Below are 25379 nucleotides of genomic sequence, written 5' to 3'. Positions count from 1 at the left end.
GAGATGTTCAATAATTTATAGAAGGTAATAATGGTTCTATAGGTTATTCTTGACTTAATGATAAGTTTATAAAGAGAGAACAAGATCCTTTCTGAATAAAGACAAGGGTTTTATCTAAGTAGAAAGAGTCTATCAGTTAACTAAACTAGAGGATATATGAGGTCTGTCCGGGAAAAGTACAACCATTGTTAATACAATGAGAACGGTTTGCATGCATCTGTGTAACCTGGCAGCCAAGGAGAGAGGACTGGAATGCACCTGCATGATCAAAGATGACTTCACTGCACTAGTCAGTGGGGGTGGTAGATGCCTTTGAGTGACCATGTGTACTGTGTGGCCGTCACATTCAAAATAACTGAGTGAGTAGAGCAACGAATCTGCAACAAATTTTGCACTAAGCTTAAACATTCCTCTGAGGAAACTATTCGGATGATTCAGAAGGCTGCAGCTATGGGCAACTAGTGATTGACAGCTTCATCATAACAATGCGCCTGCTCATGCATCACATCTTGTGTAGAGTGTTTTGGCAAAACATCAAATCGCCCAGGTGATTCAGCCCCCTACAGCCCAGATTTGGCACCCTGTGACTTCTGGCTTTTTCCAAACTAAAATCACCTTTGAAAGGGAGGAGATTTCATACTGCTGATGAGAGTCAGGAAGCTATGACAGGGCAGCTGATGGCGATTAGGAGAACTGTGTGAGGTCCCAAGGTGACTACTTTGAAGGGAATTGAGGTATCTTTGTCTTGTGTACAATGTTTTCTGTATCTTGTGTCTTCTTCAATAAATGTCTCTATTTTTCATATTACATGGCTGAGTACCTTCTGTAAAGACCTGGTATGATCAGTTTAAAATCAGCTTTTTTCTTGGTATTGTTAAATATATTTGATGTGGAGTATGAACAATATATGCTGTAGATTGATGTGAAGAATGCTTAGAGTTTAGACACAGATTCTCTCCTTCCATTAACAACTAGGCAAGCTGAAAGTAGCAGCTGAGGATAAGGTGCAACAAATGGAAAAACTGCCAAGAAGTTATGCTATTCAGCTTAATAGATTTTTATAAGAACTTGGAAAGGGGCAATATTTGAAATTTAAAGAAGTATGTATAATGGTAAATCTTAAATACTCCAACTTGGTGTGTGAAAAATTCTGTCTTCCAACATGAATATGATATTGTGGAATATTTGAGAATTAGGATGTGCCCCAGTCTTTTGCTATTAAAATTGATACGTGATCCTGGGGCAAGTTATTTAACCTTTTCAACCAGAAATTTTCTCATCTGACCATACTGTACTTTCTGCAGTTTCATAAACTTACCATTTTATTATTTGTCAATCAGTCTCGGGTAGGGACAGTGGGGAGAAAATGGCAAAGCAAAAAGTTAGGAAAGACAAAAGTACACTGCAGGATGCAGATCCATGGTTGCCTCAGGTTGGGGTTGGGGGCAAAGATGGATTGCAAAATGGAAAGTTTTGAGGATCCTGAAAGTGTTTTAACACTTGGTTGTAGCAGTTGTAGCCAGACTATCCATTTATCAAACTTAATAAGCTGTATTTAAAAGGTAATCTTATTGTCTAAGTTATATCTTAATGAAACTTTTTAAAAATGGAAAATAATCCTATTCAACCATGACTTTGTACATGCGAACTCTTTTGCATTATATTGCAATATTTTGTTTCTATTTTTTATCTTTTCCACTAGATTGTTAACTCTTTGAGGGTTGACCAAGTTTATTTTTTGAGTCTTTATCATTGGCCCACTCTGGCACATAGCTCTACACTAAAATGTTCAATGAGTAAGTGGCTGAGTAAAAACATAAACAAGTGATCAAATAGATGAGCTGGACTGTATGATCTCTGGCTTCCTGTCTGTGAGATTGTAGAAATCTAATCTTTATGTGTTGTGGCTATTCATTAATAAGTTTAAAAGAAAAATTTAGTATAATCTTAGAAAAAACAAGAGTGAAATTAAATTCCAAGGCATTTTTTTCATGATGGAATAAAATTCAGTTATGGACCTCAATATAACTGTATGGTTAATTTCAGCAAATTCAACTTGTCTGGTATGGCTAAAGATATTCTAACTAATGAGATATATTGTTAAGTATATTAGAATACTATCAAGATTTATAGAGGTGAAAGAATACTAATTTATATATAACAGAATGGTGATCATAACATTTTGGTCTATAACTATAGGGCACAATATTTCAGGACATACACAATACAATAAAATTTACCAAAAACAGAGTACTATATACTTTTTAAATGCCTTTAGGTGGAGCATATTTTCTCCAGTTCAACCTATCCCCACCATTTTTCCTAAAATGTGACATTCAACCTGTTTCATTTATTAGTTTTACCTCTCTGGCTCTGAAGCCATTTGCAGTTGCTTCCCCTCCTTAAAAGATTAGATTTGGAGGGTACTTCTGGCCAAGATGGAGGCCTAGATAGACATGCTGCATCTCCCTCTACAACTAAGAAGGGCTAGAACTATCTCAAAACTAGAGACAACCAGAAGTTCCAGAAAATTGAGCTGCATGGAAGTCCAACAAACAAGATATGAAGAAGAAATACTATTCCAGACAGGTAAGAGGGGCAGAGCCGGGGTGGAGATGTCATGGTGTGGTGGCAGCGGTGGCAGCAGCAGCAGCAGCAGTAGGCCAGTGAAAAGCACAGTTACATGTTCTAAAAAGTAGGGAGGGACATCTGGGGAGTGATCCCAGCACTGAACCAGACCGTGCAGCTCATGGTCCCAGCACTGGGAAAATAAAGCCTCATTGCTTCTGACTGTGCAAACCAGTGGGGGTTGGTGCAGAGGGAGAAACTGCCAGTCTCTTAGTGGAATCTGCTTGTTTAAAGGGCCCTCATGGCCCTAGAACATTGCATACTCACCCACTCTGGGAACGACAGCCAGGGCAATAGTTAGAGAGGCGCTAGTCCCATAGGGGAAGGGGGAGAAGTGCCTGGAAAAGGGAGCAGGCAGCATTGTTCCCTCTCAGTTCCCTCCCCAACATACAGCACCCATATAGTGAAACAAGGTTGCTCCGTAAAGATAAATACCTAAGGCCCTGCCCCTTACAATGTAACAGGTACAACAGCTCTACCTAAGACACAGAGGCAAACAAACAAAGGAGCCTGTCAAGATGAGGAGACAGAGAAATATGACCCAAAAGAGGGAACAGATCAAGGTTCCAATGGGAGAAGTAAGTGATGAGGAGATAGCCAACCTAACAGATATAGAGTTCAAAACATTGTTGATAAAGATGCTCACAGACTTGACAGATATGCTTAAGTGCAGCAAATACAGAAAGGAAGAAGTGAAGGTTACGCTACGTGAAACCAAGGAAAAGCCACACAAAACCAATGGTGAAGGGAAGGAAACCAGGGTTCAAATCAATAATTTGAAACATAAGAAATTAAAAAAGTCAACCAGTACAGAATGAGGAAACAAGAATTGAAAAAAATGAGGAGAGGCTTAGGAACTTCTGGGACAACGTTAAATGTGCCAACATCCAAATCATATGGGTTTAAGAAGAAGAGCAAGAAGCTGAAAAATTATGTGAAAAAATAATGGAGGAAAACTTTCCTAATTTGGTGAAGGAAATACATACAAGTCCAGGACACACAGGGAGTCCCAATCAAGCTAGCTAGACCCAAAGAGGACCACACCAAGACATATCATAATTAAATTGCCAAAGGTTAAAGATAAAGAGAGACTATTAAAAGCAGCAAGAGAAAAGCAGTCAGTTACCTACAAAGGGGTTCCTACAAGACTATCAGCTGATTTCTCAAAAGCAGCTTTGCAGGCAAGAAGTATTCAATGTGATCAAAAGCAAGGACCTACAACCAAGATTACTCTATCCAGCAAAGCTATCATTTAGAATGGAAGGGCAGGTAAAGTGCTTCCCAGACACAGTAAAGCTAAAAGAGTTCATTATCACCAAGCCATTATTATATGAAATGTCAAAGGGACTTACTTAAGAAAAAGAAGATCAAAACTATGAATGCTAAAATGACAACAAACTGACAACTATCAACAACTGAATCTAAAAAATAAAAAAAACTAAGCAAACAACCAGAATAGGAACAGAATCATAGGTATGGAGATCATTTAGAGGGTTATCAGTGAGGAGGGGGAAGAGGGAGAAATGGGGAAATGTTGCAGGGATTAAGAAGCATAATTGGTTGATACAAAATAGACAGGCGGAAGTTAAGAATAATATAGGAAAGGATGAAGCCAGAGAACTTACATGCATGACCCATGTACAGGAACTAAGGGGTGTGGGATTGCTGGAGGGAAAGTGGGTACTGGACGGAGGGTAACAAAGGGAAAAGAAGTTGGGACTACTGTAATAGCATAATAAATAAAATATACTTAAACAAACAAACAAACAAACATTAGACTCGGGGACCTAAATTGGTTGTGTTAATGGGAAGTCAGAAATGAAGAGCCGAGTTTAGATTCTGGGTAAACACAGGTGCTTTCTTTTTTTCTCTCTCCTAAATCATAGATAGTATGTTTCTTCATCTGACCAGTTTCAGGCTGAGAAGCTGCATCATAGAGGAAGAGCCAGATGGGCAACGTGGAGCCTAACTGATGAGGACTAGTTTGCCATGTCTGAACAGGATGGTCAGAGAATGGAGAAGAACCAAGAAAGGAGACTGGGAGGATGAGAGCCAAAGGGCAGGGTAGGGAGTACAGAGGAATAGATGGAGCAGGACAGGGTGAGCTGTTTGCTTCTGATTCCCTATTGTCAACATATGGCCCATCCATGCTTTGGATTTTTGGGTTTTTTTTTTTTTTTTTTTTTTTTTTTTGAGAGAGAGAGAGAGAGAGAGAGAGAGAGAATGTAATGTAGGTCAAAGTATTTCTTCTCCCTGGGCTAATGAAAAACCTAAAATAGGAAAAATTGCCCTTAGCTATTGTGGCCTCCACAATGAGGAAAGACTTCTCCAGTGAGGTCCCCAACACCACTCATTAAAAAAAAACTTACTGGATCAAAAGGAGGGATATTCCTCTTTTAAGACCAGCTTCCTGAGTGCATGGCTTTCCTCCACTTTCTCCAATGGTGCTTCTTCCCGGTGTGTCTGCTGTAGTTTAGATGATATTCTCAGGATTCACTCCAGTAAACCAGTGGTTTCCAGGAGTAATTGCGTTAGCATCACCTGCACTGCTTGTTGAACCACAGAGAGCTGAGTCTCTGACGGAGTATGAAGCGGAGGCTGGTACTGTGCGATACCAACATAGTACGAGGTTATATGGGTGCTGCTGCTCAGGGTGAAAGGCTGGCTCAGCGCTCTACTTGGTGGACCACTGGAGTAAGCACTTACCATTTGCCCTAATGTCAGGAAAATTTAATTCACAAGCCAGTTGAAACAGATCAGTGACACTTTTGCCACCTTATGTACCTGTCTAGCCTGGCCCCAGTCCCTCCTAGGCACTCCCTGATGTGACTCCCTTTGTTGTTCCCAGATCTATATCATTAGACCTGAGTCTTAGAACCAAGGTCTTTCTCTGGCCAGTTTGGTTTGCTCCCACTCCCCAGCTCGCTTTTCCTATCCCAGAGCTCCTTTGAGAAGGAGGTTTTCACTCTGACTCTGTGAAAGTCTGTTTACTCCACTTCAGGTCCAACCTCCTTTCCTCAACATTCCTGTGACCCCTGATCAGGTTAGTATCCACGTGCCTCTCTTCCACAGGCAGAGTTCCCTGAACTGAGCTCACATCTGCAGAAGCACAACTTCGATTCTCTAGCCAGATTTCTCACTCTTGCCACTGTTGCTGCTCAGCTGGAGGGGGGGTCCAGACCCTCCCCTCAGGCTCACTGCATACAGGAAACTGACACTCCATCTTTGTGGCTCTATCCTGGTATCTGCATTCTCTCTACAAAAGGTTCCCACTCCTCTCTGCTTATCCTCAGACCCTGGTTCATCTTTGAGTCCCATCTTCCCATGCCCTATGCCCCCAGATCCACCTTCCCATGGTTACACATTCGGTTCTTCCTATGTAATATAGAAAATGACAATAGGGCATTTTATGTATTTTGATTCTAATGCATTCCTCTTGCTCCAAATCAGGCTGATTACCCCACAAAGCCATCTAGACTTTGGGAAAGGAGGATTTTTTTCCTTAGAGAAGGGAACAGTTAGACTATGTTCAACTTATCATCAGTTAAACCTTATAATATTATACAATAAAATGTACTTTTCCCTAAACTGCATATTATGTTACTTTTTGATGAACTTGAATAGATAATAATATTTATTGTGAATATTATTATGGGTAATTGAAAATGAAATTAATAATCTTTTTAATTGATAGTGTGATGGATGTATTAGCCTTTACTAGAAAGGAGGTAAGTTAGAATAATGCTTTCTGATGCTTTCAGTGAAAATCTGGTTCAGACCTCTCTACTGACTATATTTCAGGTTGTCAATGTCACTAAAAACTTCCTGACATATGAAACTGCTTAGTGGAGTGTAATGATGAAAGCCCAATTAACCATTTTAAAAAATTAATATTCAAAATAATTTTTTATATGGAAGACTTGAGCAAATCATTAATCTTCAAAATATGCACTTAACTTTTACCAAAATCTAATGGTACCATCCCCATCTGTCCAATCAGAAAATTCTTGTCTTACTGAAAAAGATCTTCAAGAAAAAGTTGTTACACCCAACTATACTTGTATTTTATCTAGTTTAAGACCATAGCATTTTTTTTAAGTTTAGAAGTTACATATCACAGCTGCAAAAAGAATGTGTAGCAACATTTCAAAATAGGAAAACCATTTATGTGTTTACAGAGTAAAACTGATTTATGAAGAGAGAGGAGTCTCTTTGAAAATCATGTTCAAAGAGTTTCTGGGCCCAACCACCATTATCACTTTCTCTACACAAATGATCCAGAGTAGGCTGCAGTCAATTGCTGCATAATTTTATATCCATCAAAGATAAGGGAAAGAAATAAGATGAAAAAGAAATATAAATTCAAAATCTCTGTTCATGGTCTAATGGCCTATTATTCAGCCCACTTTCTACATGGAGAAAGCTGTCATTAATACACCATTAAGGATGATATTAAAACTTCTGATCTGTTCTTCTAGGCTGTTAGTCATGTCTCACATAAGAAATTTTACTTGAGATCCTTCAAGTATGATAACTATATCTATAAATACCTCTCTGTGTTAGTTATATTCTATAGGAGTGTAATGGTGCATAGTATAAAAATATATGTATGTTGCTTTGAAAAATTTCTTTTTGAAAATATAAAATCTGACAAATAAAAAAAAAAATAGAGGTAGGAGGCAGAAGAGAAATGGGATGGATTTTAATTACTCCTTTAATCCAGACTCTTCATTTGGCACAAATATAGGCACGCCCAGATGTTTCTATCAACACCATAATCTTCTATTGAATGGAGTGTGTGATCTCCAGGCTGACTTAGGCCATTTCCTGAAAGATGCTGCTGTACTGCTTCTCTCCATTGTTCATTGTTACCCTTAAGAAAAATACCTTTAACTAACAAGTTCCTTAGGGTATTCCTTTCATAATGACCTGGTTGGGAGGTGTAGAATCCTGGTTTCTGAATTGGTATATGAAGTTTCCAAATGGGCAAGGAGGCACAAAATACCAGGCACTGTCTCCTTCCTAACCTTTCCTATCTTCCTTGCTCTTGTTCTCAGATCCCCAGCCATTTGGGGCTCCCACTTGACCTCACTTTAAGAGCAGTGGGAGAGGGTATATAAGCTGCTACCTCAGGAGGTCGCTGGTTCAGGATGGAATTCCATTCTATTCCGAGGTCATCCACCTAGTATGTAGACTTCTGGTCTACCAACCCCTCTTCTGACCATGCAAACTCTTGACCTCAGCTCCTGATCTTTTCTTCTATTCTCCTAACTTGGGTCTGTATCACTAGGGTCCTGCTTGCCTGTCTTGCCGAGCTCTTCTTCTTGGACTTAATCTGCATTGTTCCTCATCTCCCAGGCCCTGTTTGACCCCTTGTAGGCCTACTGTGGCCCGTTTCCACCCAAGTCCAGGGGAAAAGGACGTCTCAGTCCTAGAATCTGTTGTGCTACCAGAAAACTATGTGACTCCATGCAAGGAACTGTCTTGGAGTCTGTCTCTTTCTGGGACACCAGGGGCTGTAAAGGGTCACCTCCAGGGTCTCCTAAGAATTCAAAAACTCTAGGAACCGCGAGGCCTCTTCCCTGCCTCCCTCCACCCTCTCACTTGCAGGTAGGACTCCATCACTCATTTAAAAAGATAAACTTGGAAAGATCACAGCATTTATCTTTATTAGCATCACATTGTACAGTTTACAGTGTGTGTGAGGTGGTGTGCTGAGAATCTTGTCTTATGCTTGTGTACCCAGCATTTGAAGGGAGCTCCTCCACATAAGCAGCAGGAAAGTGGCCTTTTTTTCCATTTAAAGACCCAAACCACCATTCTTCTTGTTTCTTGTATACAGTCACAATGTCACCTGTGAAAATGCACATTAAGTTAGACAAATGGGTGTCTGCAATTTGAGCACATGCCTGAACCCAATTGGTGAGACATTTTTCAGGAATCTGCTTTCAAGGAGTTACTTGAGTAGCATTGTTTTCTGCATGTGATTCAGATGAAGCAAAGGTTATTTACCACCTCTGTATGACGCAGTCTTTTTTTTCTTATCCATGATAATTTTTACATATTGTTTTTGCTTTTTTAAAATTGTTGTTTTACAGTTGTCCCAATTTTTCCCTTGTCGCTCTCCCCTGCACCACGCACGCAGTGAATGTTAAAAAGAGTAAGATAATTGACAGCCAAGTTATGTCATAATATAGTTTGATTAAAAACAGAATCACATTAGAACATATATCCTTCTCATGTTGGTTGGCTCACCCTAAATATAGTTTGTCATCAAACTCTTTCTTGGTGTCTGTGCTTTTAAGGTTTCTTACGTTGGTGGCTGTGACAGTTTGGTATATTGACTACTATGTCTTTGCTGCCAGACTTTTCTTTAGATCAAGACAACCTCTTTCCATTAGATGTCCAGCTTCGCAGTGCAAAATTCCATCTCATAGCTTTGCACAGAAATATAACTCCTCACTCAAAATTTAGATAACTTTAATAAAATATCAACTTGAAGACAATACTTTTTAAAAGTCATGATTCGAATAAACAGAATTCCTAAGAAACACAGGGCTCCTCTCTAAATCTCTATTTAAAAAATACTATTCTGATATTAATAACCCTAAAGCTTAGCCTGGTGTCCCAAATCCTCTGGCTAAGTCCTTCTTTTGTGTGAAAAGTCTCTTCTCTCTGGCTGCTTTCTGCACATCAAAGTAGAAACATCTACTTCCTTCAGGATTCCCAAACTACTTTATCTTGAGCATCATTTTAAAGTAATTTTTAAGTCTTTCTTTCATTCTGTTCCACAGTCATTTTTTTCTTAAGACAAAGGAGACTGTTAATCCTTCTTCTACCTCTCCTCAGTCATAAATCACTATTTATTCTTACAGGAGGTCATTCTCAGCCTAAGTTTGCTCTCTAATGAGTTTTCTCAGTTCAGCAGACTGGCACAATCTACTAACAGAAATGCAAACCGATAATTTCAAATCTTATTGCCAGTTTCCCTAAGTCCCAATGTCTCATTTCATTTATAGAACCTGCTTAGGATATAATGTACAAATAGGCTTTGCAACCAAGGAAGAACTAAAGACAAACATGATGACCCATGTATTGTATAACTACATAATTCAAACTCAGGACCCTGGGTTCTAGATGGCATCGGGAAATGTGTTTTTTATTTATACAGAAAGTGGCACTACAGCATTTCATTTACTCAGTTGCTGCCGTAGGTACCCTCAGGAGGACATGACGGGTAGTGAAGTGACTTCTATAACCCTTAAAACTTTTAGATAACGGCAACATTGATTTAAGAAGAACAAAGAAGAGGGTTTACTTTCTGTTTCTTTTTCCCCTTGTCTCTACTTATTTCTAAGTTAGAAGAAAAAGTAATTGCCTGGAGAAATCAGACTGGCAGACTGAAAAGGAAGCCGCCACTAACCAATAGCAAATATGTGGTGTCCCTTTTATCTGCCTGCAAAATCCATCTTAATTTTCCCTTGGCTCTGGGTGCCATGTGCTGCTCAGGGATAAAAAGCTTTTCCCTACAACACAACTCTTTTTCAGTAACCTTTTCATTTCCAGGTCTCTGCTTTAGCTTTCACATCCAAATATGGTTGGTGACTGGACACACAATGTGGAGGCTGGAGACATTTTCTTGTTTAATAATGTTGACGTCTATATAACCCATTATACCTTTCCATGTTAAACAAAAATCTGTGACACAGAGAAGGGGATCTACTTCCTTGGATTGGTCATAAAACATTTTTCTGAGAGCTAAGTGGGAGAAATATTAAGCTGGGAGTCCTTTGCCCTGGGTTCTAGAACTTGCTCTTACACTAAGCCATGAGAGGAAGTCACTTCACATTCCTGTGAGGTTAGCTTTTTGAAAAAGAGAAAGGTAGGGTCACACCTCTAATGATTTTCCATTACTGCCATTCTACCTTCCTGTAGCACTGTGATTAAGCATGACTGAGTCTCTGAGTTCAAATCCTGCACTGCCACTGCCTGTGACTTCAGCCAAAGTATTTAACCTTGCCACGCCTCTGTCAGCAATAAAATGGGAATAAATGACAATATCCACTTCAAAAGGTTTTATGAATATTAAACTGGACAATGTGCTTGCAATAATGTCCAGCACATAGTAAACACTGAATGGATGTTAGCTATTTATTTATTATGTGAGCTTTATTTTTGATGTGTTTTATCTCTATCTTCTAAAAAGGGTGATTGTAAACATGAACTGAGTTGAATGGTTGTAACTTTTAAGACTGCTGTTCTAAGACAGGAGTTGTATTCAAGTTAAGGATTTCAACAGAGAAAGCAATCAAACATTTGAGAATGATTCTTACCTACTTCCAAATTCAATTCATCATCTTGCCTGGCTTGGAAAGAATACAAGGCTCTGCAAAGACTATTGCTGTGCTGGGCCACACTGGAGGCTGAAAGTTGGATCAAGTTATAATTATCAATGCTGTGACAGTGAGCAAGAGGAATATAACAGTAAACTCATTAGTTATTTAGCAGTGTGGTGCAGAGCTTAAATACACTGACATCTCAAAAATAAAGTGTATAATTTTACATATCATTTATTTCTTGATTCACTGTTTATGATGAACCTACTATGTGTGTGGACTGTGTATGTTATATAATCAAGAACTATATCATAACAGAAAATTAGTCTGGAGACAGAAGTTATTGTAATAATAATAAAGAAGATAATTCGATGTGTGCGGTATGTGTGTTTTGCTGTATGTGTATTTTGGAAATCATACACAAGTTTTGCCACTGAGGTACAGACAGGAGACATGAGGAGCGCGTGCTTCTTACCATCATCCTAGGTACTTAGAGAACTATTTCTCAAACCATGCAACGGTGAGTCCCTCATATACAATGTGGACCATAATATCCTGGGTTTTATTGAAATTCTCTCTCTTTTTTTTGTTTTTGCCAATTTCTAATCAAGAAACTAGAGTCAAGGTTATGGTAACTATAGTTGAACTATGAAGGAGAATAACATGTGTGCCTGTGTGTGTACGTGTGTGTGTTGAAAGGAAAAAGGTAGTAGGATGTGAATAGACAGATGATTAAAGTCAGGTACCTGAATAAAGGGGGTAAGTAGGCCCTGGGGTCAACCATGTTTCTCACAGAGAGAACAGGGTTTCTATGGACGTTTGCAGGAGGCCCTGGAGACAGAGCTCAGAGCTCCTTCCAATGGCTTAAGGGCGACAGTGTGCACAGCCAACTGAGGCTCTCTGAGTAATGTAGAACGAGTCATCTCATCTCACAGAACACTTTCCCCAGCCCTCCACTCTTCTTGAAGCCTTCACACATTTTGGATTATATTTGCACAGAAGCTACAAATTCTAACAAATTAATCAGTCTCCATTTAAATGTCGATTTTCTTTTTGAGCTGATGTATATCAATGTGGCTCTGAAAATAAAATGTAAATATCACAATGTGCTTTCCTGATAGGGCTTAGCCCAAAATTATTCTGGGCGTGCGATTACAGTAGTCCCTCTCTATATCACGATTCACTTATCGCGGCCTCACAGTATTGCGGGATTAAAAAAAATATTATATTTAATTATTTATCAGAGATTTTTCACTGTATCATGGGATTTTGTGGTACTGTATACATATGTTGTTTAAGTTACATAGGTTTAAGAGTGTAGAATATGTTTAAGAACATAAGTAGTGTTTCTAAAAGTGTGGAAAATGTTAATAAGGGAGTGGGAAAGGTTAATAAGGGACTGGGAGCGGTTTATAAGTGTGTGGGAAGGGTTTATAAAGCCTTAAAATATATATAAGTACTAAAATAAATGTAAGGTTCCTACTTCCCGGATTTTCACCTATCACAGAGGGTGGGGGGTGTCTAGAACATAATACCTGCGATAAGTGAGGGAATACTGTACCTGTAGGTGAAGAACATAGATTGCTCTGCCCACCAGAAGACGACCTTCTCGCAACATTCTCTGATCTCTTCATCAGAAAAGGCCGAGATATTCTTACATAGCTATGTGTCTGCTGCTGTTCAAATAATTTTTTTAGGTAATTTTTAACAACACAAGTATTCATGAAAAATACTTCTTCTGTAGCCATTTTACTTAGGAATTTGTTTTTAACTTTTTTGTAGGAGGGTATAAATAAAGCATTAACTATGTTCCTAAACCCTATTATAGTTTTTTTGCATCTGAAGCCTTAATATTTTCATAATTAGACAATTACTACATTGTATACCTTTGTGTACAATTCTGACCTGTGCCTAGGCAAAATAATAACATTCACAGCATTACTCCTACAAATTCAACTTTAGTTGCTTTTAATGCAAATAAATGATCATGATTCTGTCAAAATAAGTGAGACTATTTTTCTTTCTTCCATCCTCCCTCCCTCCCTTTCTTCTTTTTGATCGAGGTCATTTTCCAGCTCTTGAAAATTGTCCCTTTATCACAGATGGTCCTGGAGCCCTGTTCTCACAGGTGACGGAAACCTGCTCTGAGCAGTAGCTAACCCCTGTGTGCTCACACATTCACCGCCGTTTTCTCAAGAGGGTAACACTGGGAAAATACATGTATGTAATTTTTAAAAATTGTGCTCATGTATTTTCTGCATTGTGTAGTATGTTAAATGGATGAGACTAATGCATATCAGAAACCTTGTAATTTAGGTCTGTGTGAATACCAAAATTTCAGTTTGATAGAAATTTTACTATGAAAAGCACATTCAAATGATAAAGTTAATTTATGAGGAAGAAAAAGAAGAAATCCAAAATATTTTTAACTCCTCATATTTAGTATACAAAGAATATTGAGTTATGTTAGCTCTTATTACTCTGCTTAAAAGGAATAAAAACAAACTTATTTTAAAATTCTGCATTTGAGATTTGGGAGATGATATTTATATAATTCACAACAACTTTTATTTTCCCCCTCTAATGCCACTTTAAGCCACATCACCTAGCAAGCCTAGTTAAGAAATTATAACCAATATCTTTAATGTTTACCTTTTCTTTCCGCTTGAAGATGGAGTTACTACAAGGATGGCTGGGTTGAGGTCTTTGCTCAAGTTCTGCTAACACTGATGACAGTTTATAGGCGTTTGCTTGTAACAGGTCTAGTTTCAGATTGGTCTGTGGATACATCATTTGGCCTTGTGAGTAAATTCCCAGAAAATGAGGCACAACTGCATGGGCAAAAGGATGTCAGGATAACTTCCAAAATGACTAAGAGGTCTAGAAAAGTACACATTCAACTCATATGCAGATACACACAGAAAATGCCGAGGAGAGGATAAATGGACCCTTTTCCTAGGAAAAAAGCCTTAGTTGTTGAATGTGTCTTATTCTGGGCTCTTGTGCACGTGATAAACCAGAAACCTTGGTAAGTATATTATTACTCAGTATTATGTAGCCGTGAACAGCTTTTCCAAATTTTCTGCTGAGGAATGAGAAAAGGGAATAATACGTGCTGACTGTAGAAGGTAGACTTTTGGAGGAAAGGCAATTGAGGCAGGTGCTTAACATTGTGAATCAACTTGAACTCTTCAATAAAATCAAATTAAAATGATGCAAGGCAGGGTTCATGTATTTATTTTGATTGATGTTGTTCCTTGTTTTTCTTGAAAAAGTAAGTCTTATATTACCCAGAAAGTTCCCTGTCACACTTCTGGAAACTAGAAACAATATTTGAGGGTTTTTGATTATAAAAATAAAGATTAAGATACACTCTTAGGCTCTTCCTGTTCTCTATTTGACCTTGAGCTAAACACTTTACAATGACTTCTCTGTCAGGCTGTGTCCAGTCAAGGTAAATCAAATAACAGAATCAAAGCCTTAGAAGGGGCCTGCTTATTCAATCTCCTCCTCACCCTTTCCCTTTCCCTTTCCATACATCCAGCATGCAGATTCCTAGCCCTAAGATCCCTGCCAGACACCTCCAATCGATGAGGAAGGTCTCTAATCCTTGGACCGATCCACTGCATTGTGGGGCAGGCTTACCTAAGATGAAATCAATTCCCTACCTTCTACCATTAGACCTACTCTGGGTTTGAGAGCATCACAGAGAAGTATCTCTCCTCTTCTCTGTGACACACCTTCCCATATCTGAAGATAATACCTGCAACAATTTCTCAGAGACCATGCCTTGCCAAAATTTTTACTTCAAACTATGGCACTTTAAGGAGCAAAAAACAGTGAGTTAGGAAGAATTGAAATGAAGCAAAGTGTTTTCTTGCAAGAAAACTTCCCTGGGTAATGCAAAATCTACCAATAATACAAGTTTCCCTCCAACAGATGTGGAGGTGCGAGATGAAATTAAATGGACATTTGGCATCCACTGTCTGAAAGCTTGTATTGTTCTTTCACTAAATCACAAACACTGTAAATTTAGGGATCAGATGCTCTCCCGCCTTGCAACCTCCACTGTGTGAATCAGTCCAGTTGTGTACCCAGCCGATCCTAATACACATTCTGTACTGGTAAAGACAATGACAAAATTCTGTGCAGAAACAACCAAAAATATACTGTTTACTTATAACTTAACACCATCATAAAGTGCTCCATTTGATTTCATTTTGGTAAAAATTATTTACATCAAATTAGTTAACATGTGTTGTCACAGAAAGTGTCCTAGAGTCTATTTTATATTTTTGTAAGAGTTATAGCCATGTGCCATTGCAAATATTTTAGACCTGTTTGCAAATGAACAGAATTCAGGCTTTTTTTTTTCTTTCCATGAGAACTCTTAGGTTTGTTCCTGCAACCAAACCTCACTAAAGGAAGCCTGTGCTAAAAAGCAGATCAGCTGGCCTGGCTGCATCTGTCTACTTTCACCAAGTACCTCTGAAATGGCCTGTTTGGACAGAATCATTAGGTATCTACTCACAAGAGAATTAGTTAAGCCAGCAATTTTCAACTGCTGTGCTGCAATAATTTTTTAAAAATGCAACATCTGAATAGTCAGGGGCACTGACCTCTTTTTCCTTAGATTGATAAATAGAAAATGACAACACCACACACAACAAATGTTGTCCAGTATAAATGAATTGAAATTATACCTATTTTTTTTTTGTCAGATTGGCAAAAAATACAATATATATTTTTTGGTGTGCTGCAGAATTTTAGTAATTAGTTTATGTGTCCCATGACATGAAAAGGGTTGAAAATTGCTGAGCTAGGCTATATATTCAAGGGAAGCTTGTCCAGCTTCCTGTGTCCTTCCAAAATATTGTAAAAACTTTTATGTCTTCCTGAATTTTTCTCAGAGAAGATAACCTGTCAATTTCCTCTTGCTCTAATCACAGCAGAAAACCTGTAGCTCATACACAGAGGTAATAGCATCTGTTCGTTTTTGTTCCCATGTAAAATTCACAGGCCTCTGCTAACTGCCTTTTTAACATGGATTCCTCCAAATTTGCCACCCTGTCCATCAATCCCTTCATGCTTTCTTCCTCCTGTTATTCCCAGAAGACACTGATACTAGTCGGAGAATGAATGGAAAACAGCATTTGAATAATAATGACCAGTTTTTTGGCTGTCCTCTGTACGCTGTGCCAGCATTTTCTAAATAATATTTAATCCTCACAAAACCCCTCTGAGGTAGATCCCAATGTCCCCATTTTATAGAGGAGAAATCTAAAGTTGTCCCAGGTCCCTGTAAACAGCAGAGCTAGGTAGATCCAAATACAAGCCTTTCTGAATGTAGAATGTTTCTGGTCACATTTCTTAGCTTGGTTAAAAGTACCCAAGGCTCCAGACCCTGAAGGAATGATTTCTGTTTTGGAGGATTCTGTTTAGGGCACAATTCTTTTCCTGGGAGGACACTACAGCAAACGTTTCCAACTAGTTGGATTTTTCCAGATCCCTCCAACTCCTTGCCAAGGACCTGACCCTACACGCTCTCTGATGAGATTGTTCTTTGTCACGAGAATGGAAAGGCAAACAGAGGTCAAATGGGCCCGAAAACAAGCATTCTAAAAATAAGTCTTTCATCACTCAATCTAGGAAACCGCACTCTGCCAATATTTACCTCCTCCATTAAGGCTGCTGTGCTTTTCTGGCCGTCTGGGTCTGGGAAAGAGTGGCTGCAGAAAGCTCGCAGCATTCGCTGGATTCCTGAAAGTGAAATCATGCTCTTTAGTCACTTTTCTCCTGTCCTGGTGGGACGCCATGGGAGCCCGAGCCCGGAAGGATTTCCTAAATGGCCCGGGCTGTTTCTGTATGTAGTTGTTACTCAATTTTACTGAATGGGTGACTTTTACTTTCATTTAATGAAATGTGAGAAATGCTGATTGATGCTTAAAGAATCTTGACTGTTTATTTTTCTTTTTTTTCTTTTTTTTTATATTTCTTCAGCTTTATTCTCATTGGAGTTTACAACAATTCAAGGATGGAAGATGCCCGTAATAAATGGGGAGACTACACCATAGATATAGTATACAGCAAGGAAACCCCAATACTGACTTTTAAGAATCTACTTCACCGGGCTACATCACTGAGCATCTATGATGTGGAATTTTTGACGTATTTCAGAAGGTACATCACTCTACGTTCCCATTTTGTCATGATCTAAGAAACTTTATTTTTTAAAGAAAAAAATGGTTGATGACCAAGAATGAAAAAATGGTTTTGAAAAATTATCTGTGTGTAAAGTGCCTGGTAGATTAGTGAAGGGAAGAAGTTTGGAAAGCAGTTTTTATATTGTATAAAAATAAATGCTGTGAATTTACATTACTTAAGACTGATAATAAATGGTTTTTGTGGGTAAATAAAAGAAGTTATCTATCCGTTGCACATTTATATAAAGGTTTAAAAAAAAAAACAGTAAACATTTTCTAGAGGAATCTACATCCCTCTTATAAATTAATTCAGTTAATCAATGACTGATTTTCCCATTTTTTCCCTACTACATGCATTTTAGACATTTTGTTGCTGTAACCCACACTGGGTAGCAAAATGGAAAGGAAACAGAACTCAAATCAGTCTTCCTAATTATTTATCGGCGTCTGTGGAAAATGGGTAGACCTGGGAAGAGGGGTGGCAATGAATGTTCTATGAAATAAGGCCTTGTTTTTTATTCAAACACTTTCATTTACCTGTGTTTTCCTGGGTCTTATGAACATGAATAATTCACAGTTGGCTATATTCACCATCAAGATATACTAAGTGGAGTTTTCCCTGTCTGAAATCTGTAAGAAGAAGCAGTACTCTATTCTACTTTAGGTAATCCTGTTTCTCCAGTTGCTCTCCTCTCGGTCAGTTAGGTGCTCCTGGGGCATTTGGAGGGTCATAGAAGGGGGCCGGCTTAGGAGATTGGAGACCTGCTCCTTAGCCACAATTCAGTTACCTTGCAGCTGCGCAAGCTGTAAAAGATAACGTCTAGGAGTTTGCTTCTTTTGCTGTAATATAGAGAAAGAAATATCCGCCTGACCTATTTTACAGGTACTCTTGTGAGTACTAAATAATACAGTATATCCGAATGTGTTTTAGATTATGTAATGCCCTAAAGTTGTTGATTTGACTGTTATTTTTCCAAGATGAGCTTATGACTCCTCCTTATTAACCCCTTCCGTGGTGGATCCCTAATATTTACCCCAGTATTAGGCTTGCCCACACTATGATATTTACATTTGTAAACATTTTTGCTCCCTTGGATTTCCTGTCAGGCATTACATTGCAATACATGGCTCTGGTTCACATGAAATAAGCTGTACACATCACAGTCACAAGTGCGGAGTCACTTTTATTATTTGTACCACTGTAGAGCTGCTGCACATTCTAACATGCCTCACTTTTAAGTATAGAATTTAACTTGAATGATTTTTCATATCATTTACAAAGTTAGTTTCAAAGGAAACAAATCAGAAAACCAAAAGCCCTGTGCACAGACTTACTATAGGTTTGTTTTTTATTTAAACCACCAAATGAATTGTCTCTCATTCCAGCCAATGTAAGAAATATAGTAAAATGCTACATTTCTGGAAAATGTGGTATAGTATTTATTTAGCTCTCACAGAGAGACCAAATGTCATTTTCAGTTTTTTGTTCTCTCCTTTCTTTTTAAAATTTTTTTCTTTATTGATGCAAATTAAATCTGACAAATGATTCTCTAAACAAGATGATTCCTGCCTCAGGTGGCAAAAGCAGAATCACCCTAATTCTGAATGAAAATCCTTTCCCTTATCAGGCCATTCACACAATTACACACCTTCCTGGTCTCTTGAGGCTTTTTCAATATCGCTTTGCAGTCTCATTAATTTTGATTTTATTGAAGACTTTTGTCGTTCTTTATTCATTGCATTGTTAGGTTCTTCTTCCTTTAGGGGAAAACAAAAGAATATTTAACAATTTAAGGCAGAAAAAGAGATTTCTCTCCTAGTTGCACTCAGACTTTTGCTGACTGTATTTAATTTTAACTGGATGGAAAAAAGAAAAAAGCAGGTAATGTTTGGTTTTATACAGATTGTTCTAGACCTGCTTAATAAGAAAACATCTCTTTGTTCACAACTCATAAGTACATAGCTGGATGAGCCTTACTCTAGCTATTTCATAGTTTCTTGATATGTAAGTCTATTTGTGGTATATTTATCTTTGTTCAAGTTAGAGCCCTTTAATGACCCAAAGGTAGTATGTATATGCCTCAAGCCAGGACTGCTTCAGGGGCAGAACAAATGTTTCTTGTGTTCTATATTGCTGGCTGTTAGAAATGGAGAACAAAAACACACACGCTCTTCCCAGAATGGGTTTATAATTAGGCCTTGAAGCTTAACATAAGAGACCTAGCAATTCAATGCCACTTTCATTGATGAGTGGTACACACAGGAATGCGTGGCCCACCAAGGGCAGGGATGGGGGCATGAGAGCTTTGAGGAGGCTAGAAGACTAAACCAGGATTTTTCAGCGAAGGGGAAGGAGGACAAGGGTACTCCAGGCAGAGGAACTGGCCCAAGCAAAGGACAGAGGGATGACTTTGTGAAATGTATCAGGAACAATAAATAGACCAGTTGCTAAGCAAACATAGAAGAAAAAGTTGTCTGGGTAGTTCAGGCCAGATTTGGGGGCAGAAGTAGGGGTTTTATCACATAGGTTGTGAGAAACTATTAACAAAATCTGAACTTTCACATACATATGTCAAGAGTTGAACGAAAAAAACCATTGGGATGGTAGGGTCGGGTGGGAAGGTGGCTGAAGACATAGCAGAGGGAGAGAAACCTATGGAGAAAGAGGAAAGTAATGACTGAAGATGGAAGTGAGTCAGAACTTATCTGATAGGGAAGGAGAAAAACTAGGATCCCAAATACAGGTAGAAGTTTAGCTTTAGATAGATTGTCATGAAGAAAGGGAAGCTGAGGATTTAAAGCAACATGAATAGCCATTATAAAAATGTAATGTACAGATAAAAATATTTCATTTACATATTATAAACAGCCCAAGCTGACTGCATACCCCCAGGTGAGCTCTGACCGAACCACAGGCTGCCTCACTCCAGCGCCCGTCCTTCCTTGCTGGGGGAGTGCACATTCTAACCTGGCTCCCACACCAGTCCAGGACTTCATTTGTTCTGCTTGTGGACATCTTTGTTCAAAAATGTATCTCTAGGGAGAGATCACTACTGGATCAACTTGAGAATAGAGCATGCTACTATTCTCTAGCTTTCTTAAATTCCTCCTCTCATCCAAAGATTTGTTAGAAAGAAGATTAATACTGGAGGAGTCATATAAAACTATGGATACGACCTTTGACATGGCCTCTACAGTAACCTTATAAATATTTTCACACCAGTCATCAGCTCTCCAATATTTGAATGCAGATTGTTCTGTTTTAGCTCTTGTCCATGTAAATTTCATAGCACTTGATAAAAGTCACTCTACAATTACTGCCATGGCTATGAAGTCAAGACTGTGGGGGTATTTTGCTTTAAGGATATTAAGAAAATCTTATTTACCTGTTTGAAGATACAGTCCATTCTCTTAGACAGCAGCTATGTAGTCATTAGTTCAGGTGCAGTAAGTTTCATAGAAACCAAAAATTCCCATGGGCATGTCAATTACAGGTAAATTGTCATGCCTATCTCCTTATATTTCAATAGAGGCCTAGTCAATTTTTTAAGGAGAATGACTCTTATTTTATTGGCAGGTTAATATAGAAGGACATTCTTAATATCCTTTTAAAGAAAGTAATAGATACATATTACTATGCATTTTCTCATCTCAGGGGATCACCTACACCAATCTCTACCTTTGTTCCTGCTTTGAAAAGATGTTGCCATTGCTAATTTGCTCTGTCTTTGCCAAGACAGGGGAAAAAAAGATTCATTAAAGAAATACCTGGCCACTTCTTGCTGTTTGGAAGGTGGGGAAAGGGAAAGTTGGTCACTTTCCCAGCTGCTGGATTCACTGCCTTTCTCTCTCCCCTTATCTCTTGCTCCCTGAGTGTGGATCCTGGGATACTGCCTTTGGCTACACTTTCAATCCTACAGGAGGATGCGACCAGTAGGTTGGTTCTATAGACAGAGAAAGATAAGGCTCCCAATATGGACCTTGAAAGTCTGAATGAAACATAGCAGAGGACCAAAGGAATGGCTGTCAGAAATTTAGAAGACATACGACCTACTCCATTATAGCAAAGAGCCAAGATGCTTGGACTCTGACCAGGGACACTTATCTGTTTTTAGCACACATGCCATAGTAGTCACCCAGTGGCCTCAAAATAAGCCTCTGTAAGTTGGTCCAAGTTTTTCAAAGAAAAGGACTGTCAAGAATGTTGGTAATGATTCCCACCTCCTTGGATTCATGTCTTTGCGTAATCCGCTCGGTTTGAGTGTGGGCTGCACTTACTGCCTTGCTTCTAACAAATAGAATGTGATGAAGTGTGGCTTCTGAGATGAGCCTATAAAAGACTATGCTTCTCTCTTGGGCACTCTGTCTCCCTCTTGGATCAAAATTCTGGGGGAAGCAGGCAGACACGTGTGCTGCCTTAAGGAGAGACCCACTCGGTAAGAAAATCATTATCTTCAGCCAGCAGTGAGCCAGGACCAGAGGCCTTCCGTCAACCACGTGAGGAAGCTTGGAAGCAGCACATTTCCCAGGAGAGCCTTGAGGTGTGTGTGCAGTCCTGGCCAACACCTGACTGCAGCCCTGTGGGACTCAGAGGCTCCCAGCTAAGCTCCTCCTGGATTCCTGACCCACCCAAACTGGAGATAATAAATGTTTGCTTTAAGCCATTAAGTTTGGGGGTAATTTGTTATGCAGCAATAGACAACCAAGGTGACTTGCTGATTATTTACAGGCCATGAAACATCTGTGCCTGGCATTACTCTTGTAGAAGACTGAGTACGAGGATTCAGTCGAAAACCTATTTGACTTGCGTCCCTTCCAGAAAACACCAGAGATGTTTCCATTGCCTAGTTTGTAAACTGCACTGCTTTTAAATTTATATGAACCATAAAAAAAATCAATATTTTCCATTAAAAAAAATGATGTTTCCTTTACAGTTGTTCTCAATTATTTTTAAATGAATCCGTCTGTACCTGAGGTTCTACATTAATGGAACTTCCTTCCATCCCATACTTACAAAGTAATCGGTTAACAGGAACTCAGAAATACTTTCCGCAGATGAGGGAGCAGTTTCTTCCATCAGAGCATGGATATCGTTTTCGACATCTATCTTGCTGATGGCACTGTGGACGTGCATATGGCACTGCAGAGCCGGGGGAAGCAGAACAAGGTCGCTGAAGACATGTTCCCTGCCAGCTCTTACCACACATACCAGACATGGAGAAATCTCGGCTACTCACTGTGGTCAGCGTTTGGCCAAAAACAGAGATATGTTGGGTGTACTGGTTTAAGTTATTGCATAACAGTTTAATTCTTTCCTTCTCCAGCTCCAGGATGCTCTGAAAAGGATGGAAAATGAAGTAAGATCAGCCAGTTGTTATGCGAAACTTCAGTCACTTATCTGAGCAAATTGTCCTGCCTGTGTCTCTTGATTATGTTATATCCAAACCGTGGGGGGGGTGGGGGGGGGTTCTCTGCAAAGGAATGTGATTTGGTGCCTCTCCTCTTTACCCACCATTAGAATTGATTTAAATCACACACTTTCCCCAGGGTTTTTTTTTTTTTTTAACCCACAGGGCAGAGAAGTGAGTGCTGTGGTTACCCGACATTTACAAAGAAAGGGTAGAAAAAGAATCATTTGAAAAGCATTTGTTAGGTTCAGAGAAAGAGAGTGGAGCCCAGTAAAACCCATGTTCATACCTTCAAAATGCAGTAAGAAATTAAATATTTCTAAAATTGTATACAGTGCATAGAAGGCATTCTGCTAGTCTCTATGCGGGCAAAGATGACAAGATGCAAATTCTCTGCCTCAGGGAACTATTTGACAAGAGCAGAACCCAGAGTCTGATCAATTCATAATTCTCTCCTAAAATTAAGATGGGAGATCAGAGACCCCTGTTTGCAGGTGGAAACACAGCCTCCCCATTTGTGTGGGATGATGAGAATTCCACTCTCGGAGCTTCATAACTTTTAGCTGGGAAGGGTAAATAAGAAAGTGAGGGTAGCTACATTTGCTTTCAGAAAAAGTTAGCTATTAGACTCTTGCCACTCACTGCTAGCTGAGTTGCTGACTGATTATTTGGAGGGAGTTCGAAGAAGTTCAGCAGCTAGGCATTGTGGGAGAAAGCTGGGTCAGGTGGAGTGTGCAGGGGATTCTTAGGCTACGTAGGGCAGCTGGGTATGTGCCCAGAGGACTCTGGCTTTGACAGAGATGGCAGGTGTCCAAGACAACATGCTCCTCATCCTGTTTTATAAGGGCAAGGCCTGGGCATTCTTCCTTAATCCAGAGGCCAGACTGGTTTCTCCCAAACCTGCCACCCCACCCGACACAGTAAAGAGCACTCAGCAATAGTCTTTCATGAAGAAGGGTTTGGGCAAATTGGTGGGTAACATTACCATAGGAATCAAGGCCTCTGGTAGGGTGGGGGTGGGAAAATCACAAAGATCATTGGCTTCTCCCATCCTCCTTCTGTTGGCACACCTGCGGGACCCACTGGCTTGATCCAGTGTAGTGTTTCTTTATATTCTTGTGAGTACTGATTCACATTCTGTTGTAATTTCTTTTTTTTTTTTTTCTAGTTCTTTAAAAAAAAAATTTTATTTATTTATTTGTAGAGAGAAGAGAAGGAAGGGAGAAAGAGAGGGAGAGAAACATCAATGTGTGAGAGATACATTGATCGGTTGCCTCTTGCACGCCACAAACTGGGGACCTGGCCCACCACCCAGAAATGTGTCCTGATGGGGAATTGAACCAGTGACCTCTTGGTTTGCAGGCCGGTGCTCAATCCACTGAGCCACACCAGCCAGGGATCTGCTGTAATTTTATCTATGGTATACAGACATTTCAAAATTAAAACAATATATTTATGTTTCCTAATTGGGGTAAAATTTACATAGCATAGAATTCACCATTATAACCATTTTAAATGTACAGTTCAGTGTCACTGAGCACATTCCCACTGTTGGGCAACCATCACCCTCAGCCAGCTCCAGAAAATTTTCCTCTTGCAAAACTGAAACTCTGCGAGTTAGGTAAGAACAAATTCCCCCGTCCCCATCCCCGCTGGTAACCGCCATTCTACTTTCTGTCTTTTATGGATTTGACTACTCTAGGTAGCTTATGTAACAGGGACTATACAGTATTTATCCTTTTGTGTCTGGCTTATTTAATTTAGCATAAAGTCTTCAAGGTTCGTCCTATAGCAGGTGTCAGAATTTCCTTCCTTTTAAGGCCAAATAATATTCCATTGTCTGTGTACACCACGTTCTGTGTATCGGTATAGAGTCACTTGAACACAGCTATGTAAAAGGCTCAGGCAGTAACTATGAACATCTTTGCCAATCACATGCAAATTTTTGTTTTGTGCCAAGTGTCCTGACAGTGGAATCAGAAGCCTGGAGCTCTGCTCCCCATGGCCACCTTCTTTGTGGAGTCACAACCTGCATGATTTTTCGTAAGTAAATGGGAGCAAAATGTCTTTGTTTCTGGTGTTTGTCTACTGAATGTTTCTCCAAAATCACAGGCACTGCCATTTGAATGTGGCGTGCCCTTTGTCTCCCAGATGCAAGATGAAAGACATTGGAGAGCAGCCTAACGTACTCTCGTATTGCTTCTTCAAAGGACAGAAACCATATGCTCCCTAACAAATATGTGACACAAAGTCTGCTCAGTGATTTGGACCTCAAGTGGGACAGTCTTCAAAAAACAAGAGACTTTACAGCATAGAAAAAATTTAGAAAGCAGCTGTTCTAGTTTAGCACCATGATGAGCAAAGGACAGGAGAGAAAAGAAAAGCCAGGTTTAGGAACACATCGCCTCCCTATAGGCAGCTGTTTCTTTACTTGGGTAAGTGCTGAGTCACCAGCATCAGTTTGAGACTAGAATAACCAGTGTCTCTTGATGGAGATGGTAATGTTGAACAAATTTTAATTACATTTCAGGGATATCATTAAAATGATCTATGTTTGCTCATGAAAAGAGGCTGAGATAAATTCCACTGTGCAGAGAAAATCCATATCTCACTTAATGAATTAATGTTTTCTATTATCCTGTCTTTTTTTTTTTTTTTTTTTTAAATAAAATAGGCTTTAGAAAAGCAAAATACTCTGGAAAACCTAAAATGGTCCTCCTGTGCTATGTAGCACATATGAGGAAAATGTGGTCAGTTACGAAGAGACCGCAGATTTAGAGCCTGTGTGAGGCCCAGACATCATG

At 39.3% G+C, this 25379-nt stretch overlaps 1 protein-coding gene and 1 long non-coding RNA gene across 5 annotated transcripts in view; one reads left to right on the top strand and one right to left on the bottom strand.

Annotated features, from left to right (window-relative positions):
- Nucleotides 1–8271: 8271 nt before the first annotated feature.
- Nucleotides 8272–25379, bottom strand: part of NOSTRIN (nitric oxide synthase trafficking) — a 62735-nt gene continuing 45627 nt past the window's right edge. For 2 of the 4 annotated variants that reach the window (XM_090280503.1, XM_090280509.1), the window contains 8 exons: nt 22405–22503; nt 22182–22307; nt 18817–18925; nt 16639–16724; nt 13617–13742; nt 12526–12640; nt 10962–11051; nt 8272–8482 (listed from right to left, as the gene is read on the bottom strand). In XM_090280503.1, the coding sequence (XP_090136629.1) occupies nt 8319–8482; nt 10962–11051; nt 12526–12640; nt 13617–13742; nt 16639–16724; nt 18817–18925; nt 22182–22307; nt 22405–22503 (915 nt within the window). In that variant the 3' untranslated portion in view covers nt 8272–8318. The remainder of the gene's footprint in view (nt 8483–10961; nt 11052–12525; nt 12641–13616; nt 13743–16638; nt 16725–18816; nt 18926–22181; nt 22308–22404; nt 22504–25379) is intronic. The other 2 variants (XM_090280508.1, XM_090280511.1) reach the window with 2 other exon arrangements.
- Nucleotides 16647–21709, top strand: LOC150022178 (uncharacterized). Its single transcript, XR_016511812.1, has 3 exons — nt 16647–16827; nt 16965–17144; nt 21626–21709. It is a non-coding gene; the product is annotated as an uncharacterized LOC150022178 (long non-coding RNA).

This window comes from Furipterus horrens, unplaced genomic scaffold (assembly GCF_987537825.1).
Source record: "Furipterus horrens unplaced genomic scaffold, mFurHor1.1.pri manual_scaffold_1, whole genome shotgun sequence".
NCBI lineage: Eukaryota > Metazoa > Chordata > Mammalia > Chiroptera > Furipteridae > Furipterus > Furipterus horrens.
The sequence above is the reverse complement of the archived record's forward strand: the minus strand, read 5'-3'. Positions and strand labels throughout refer to the sequence as shown.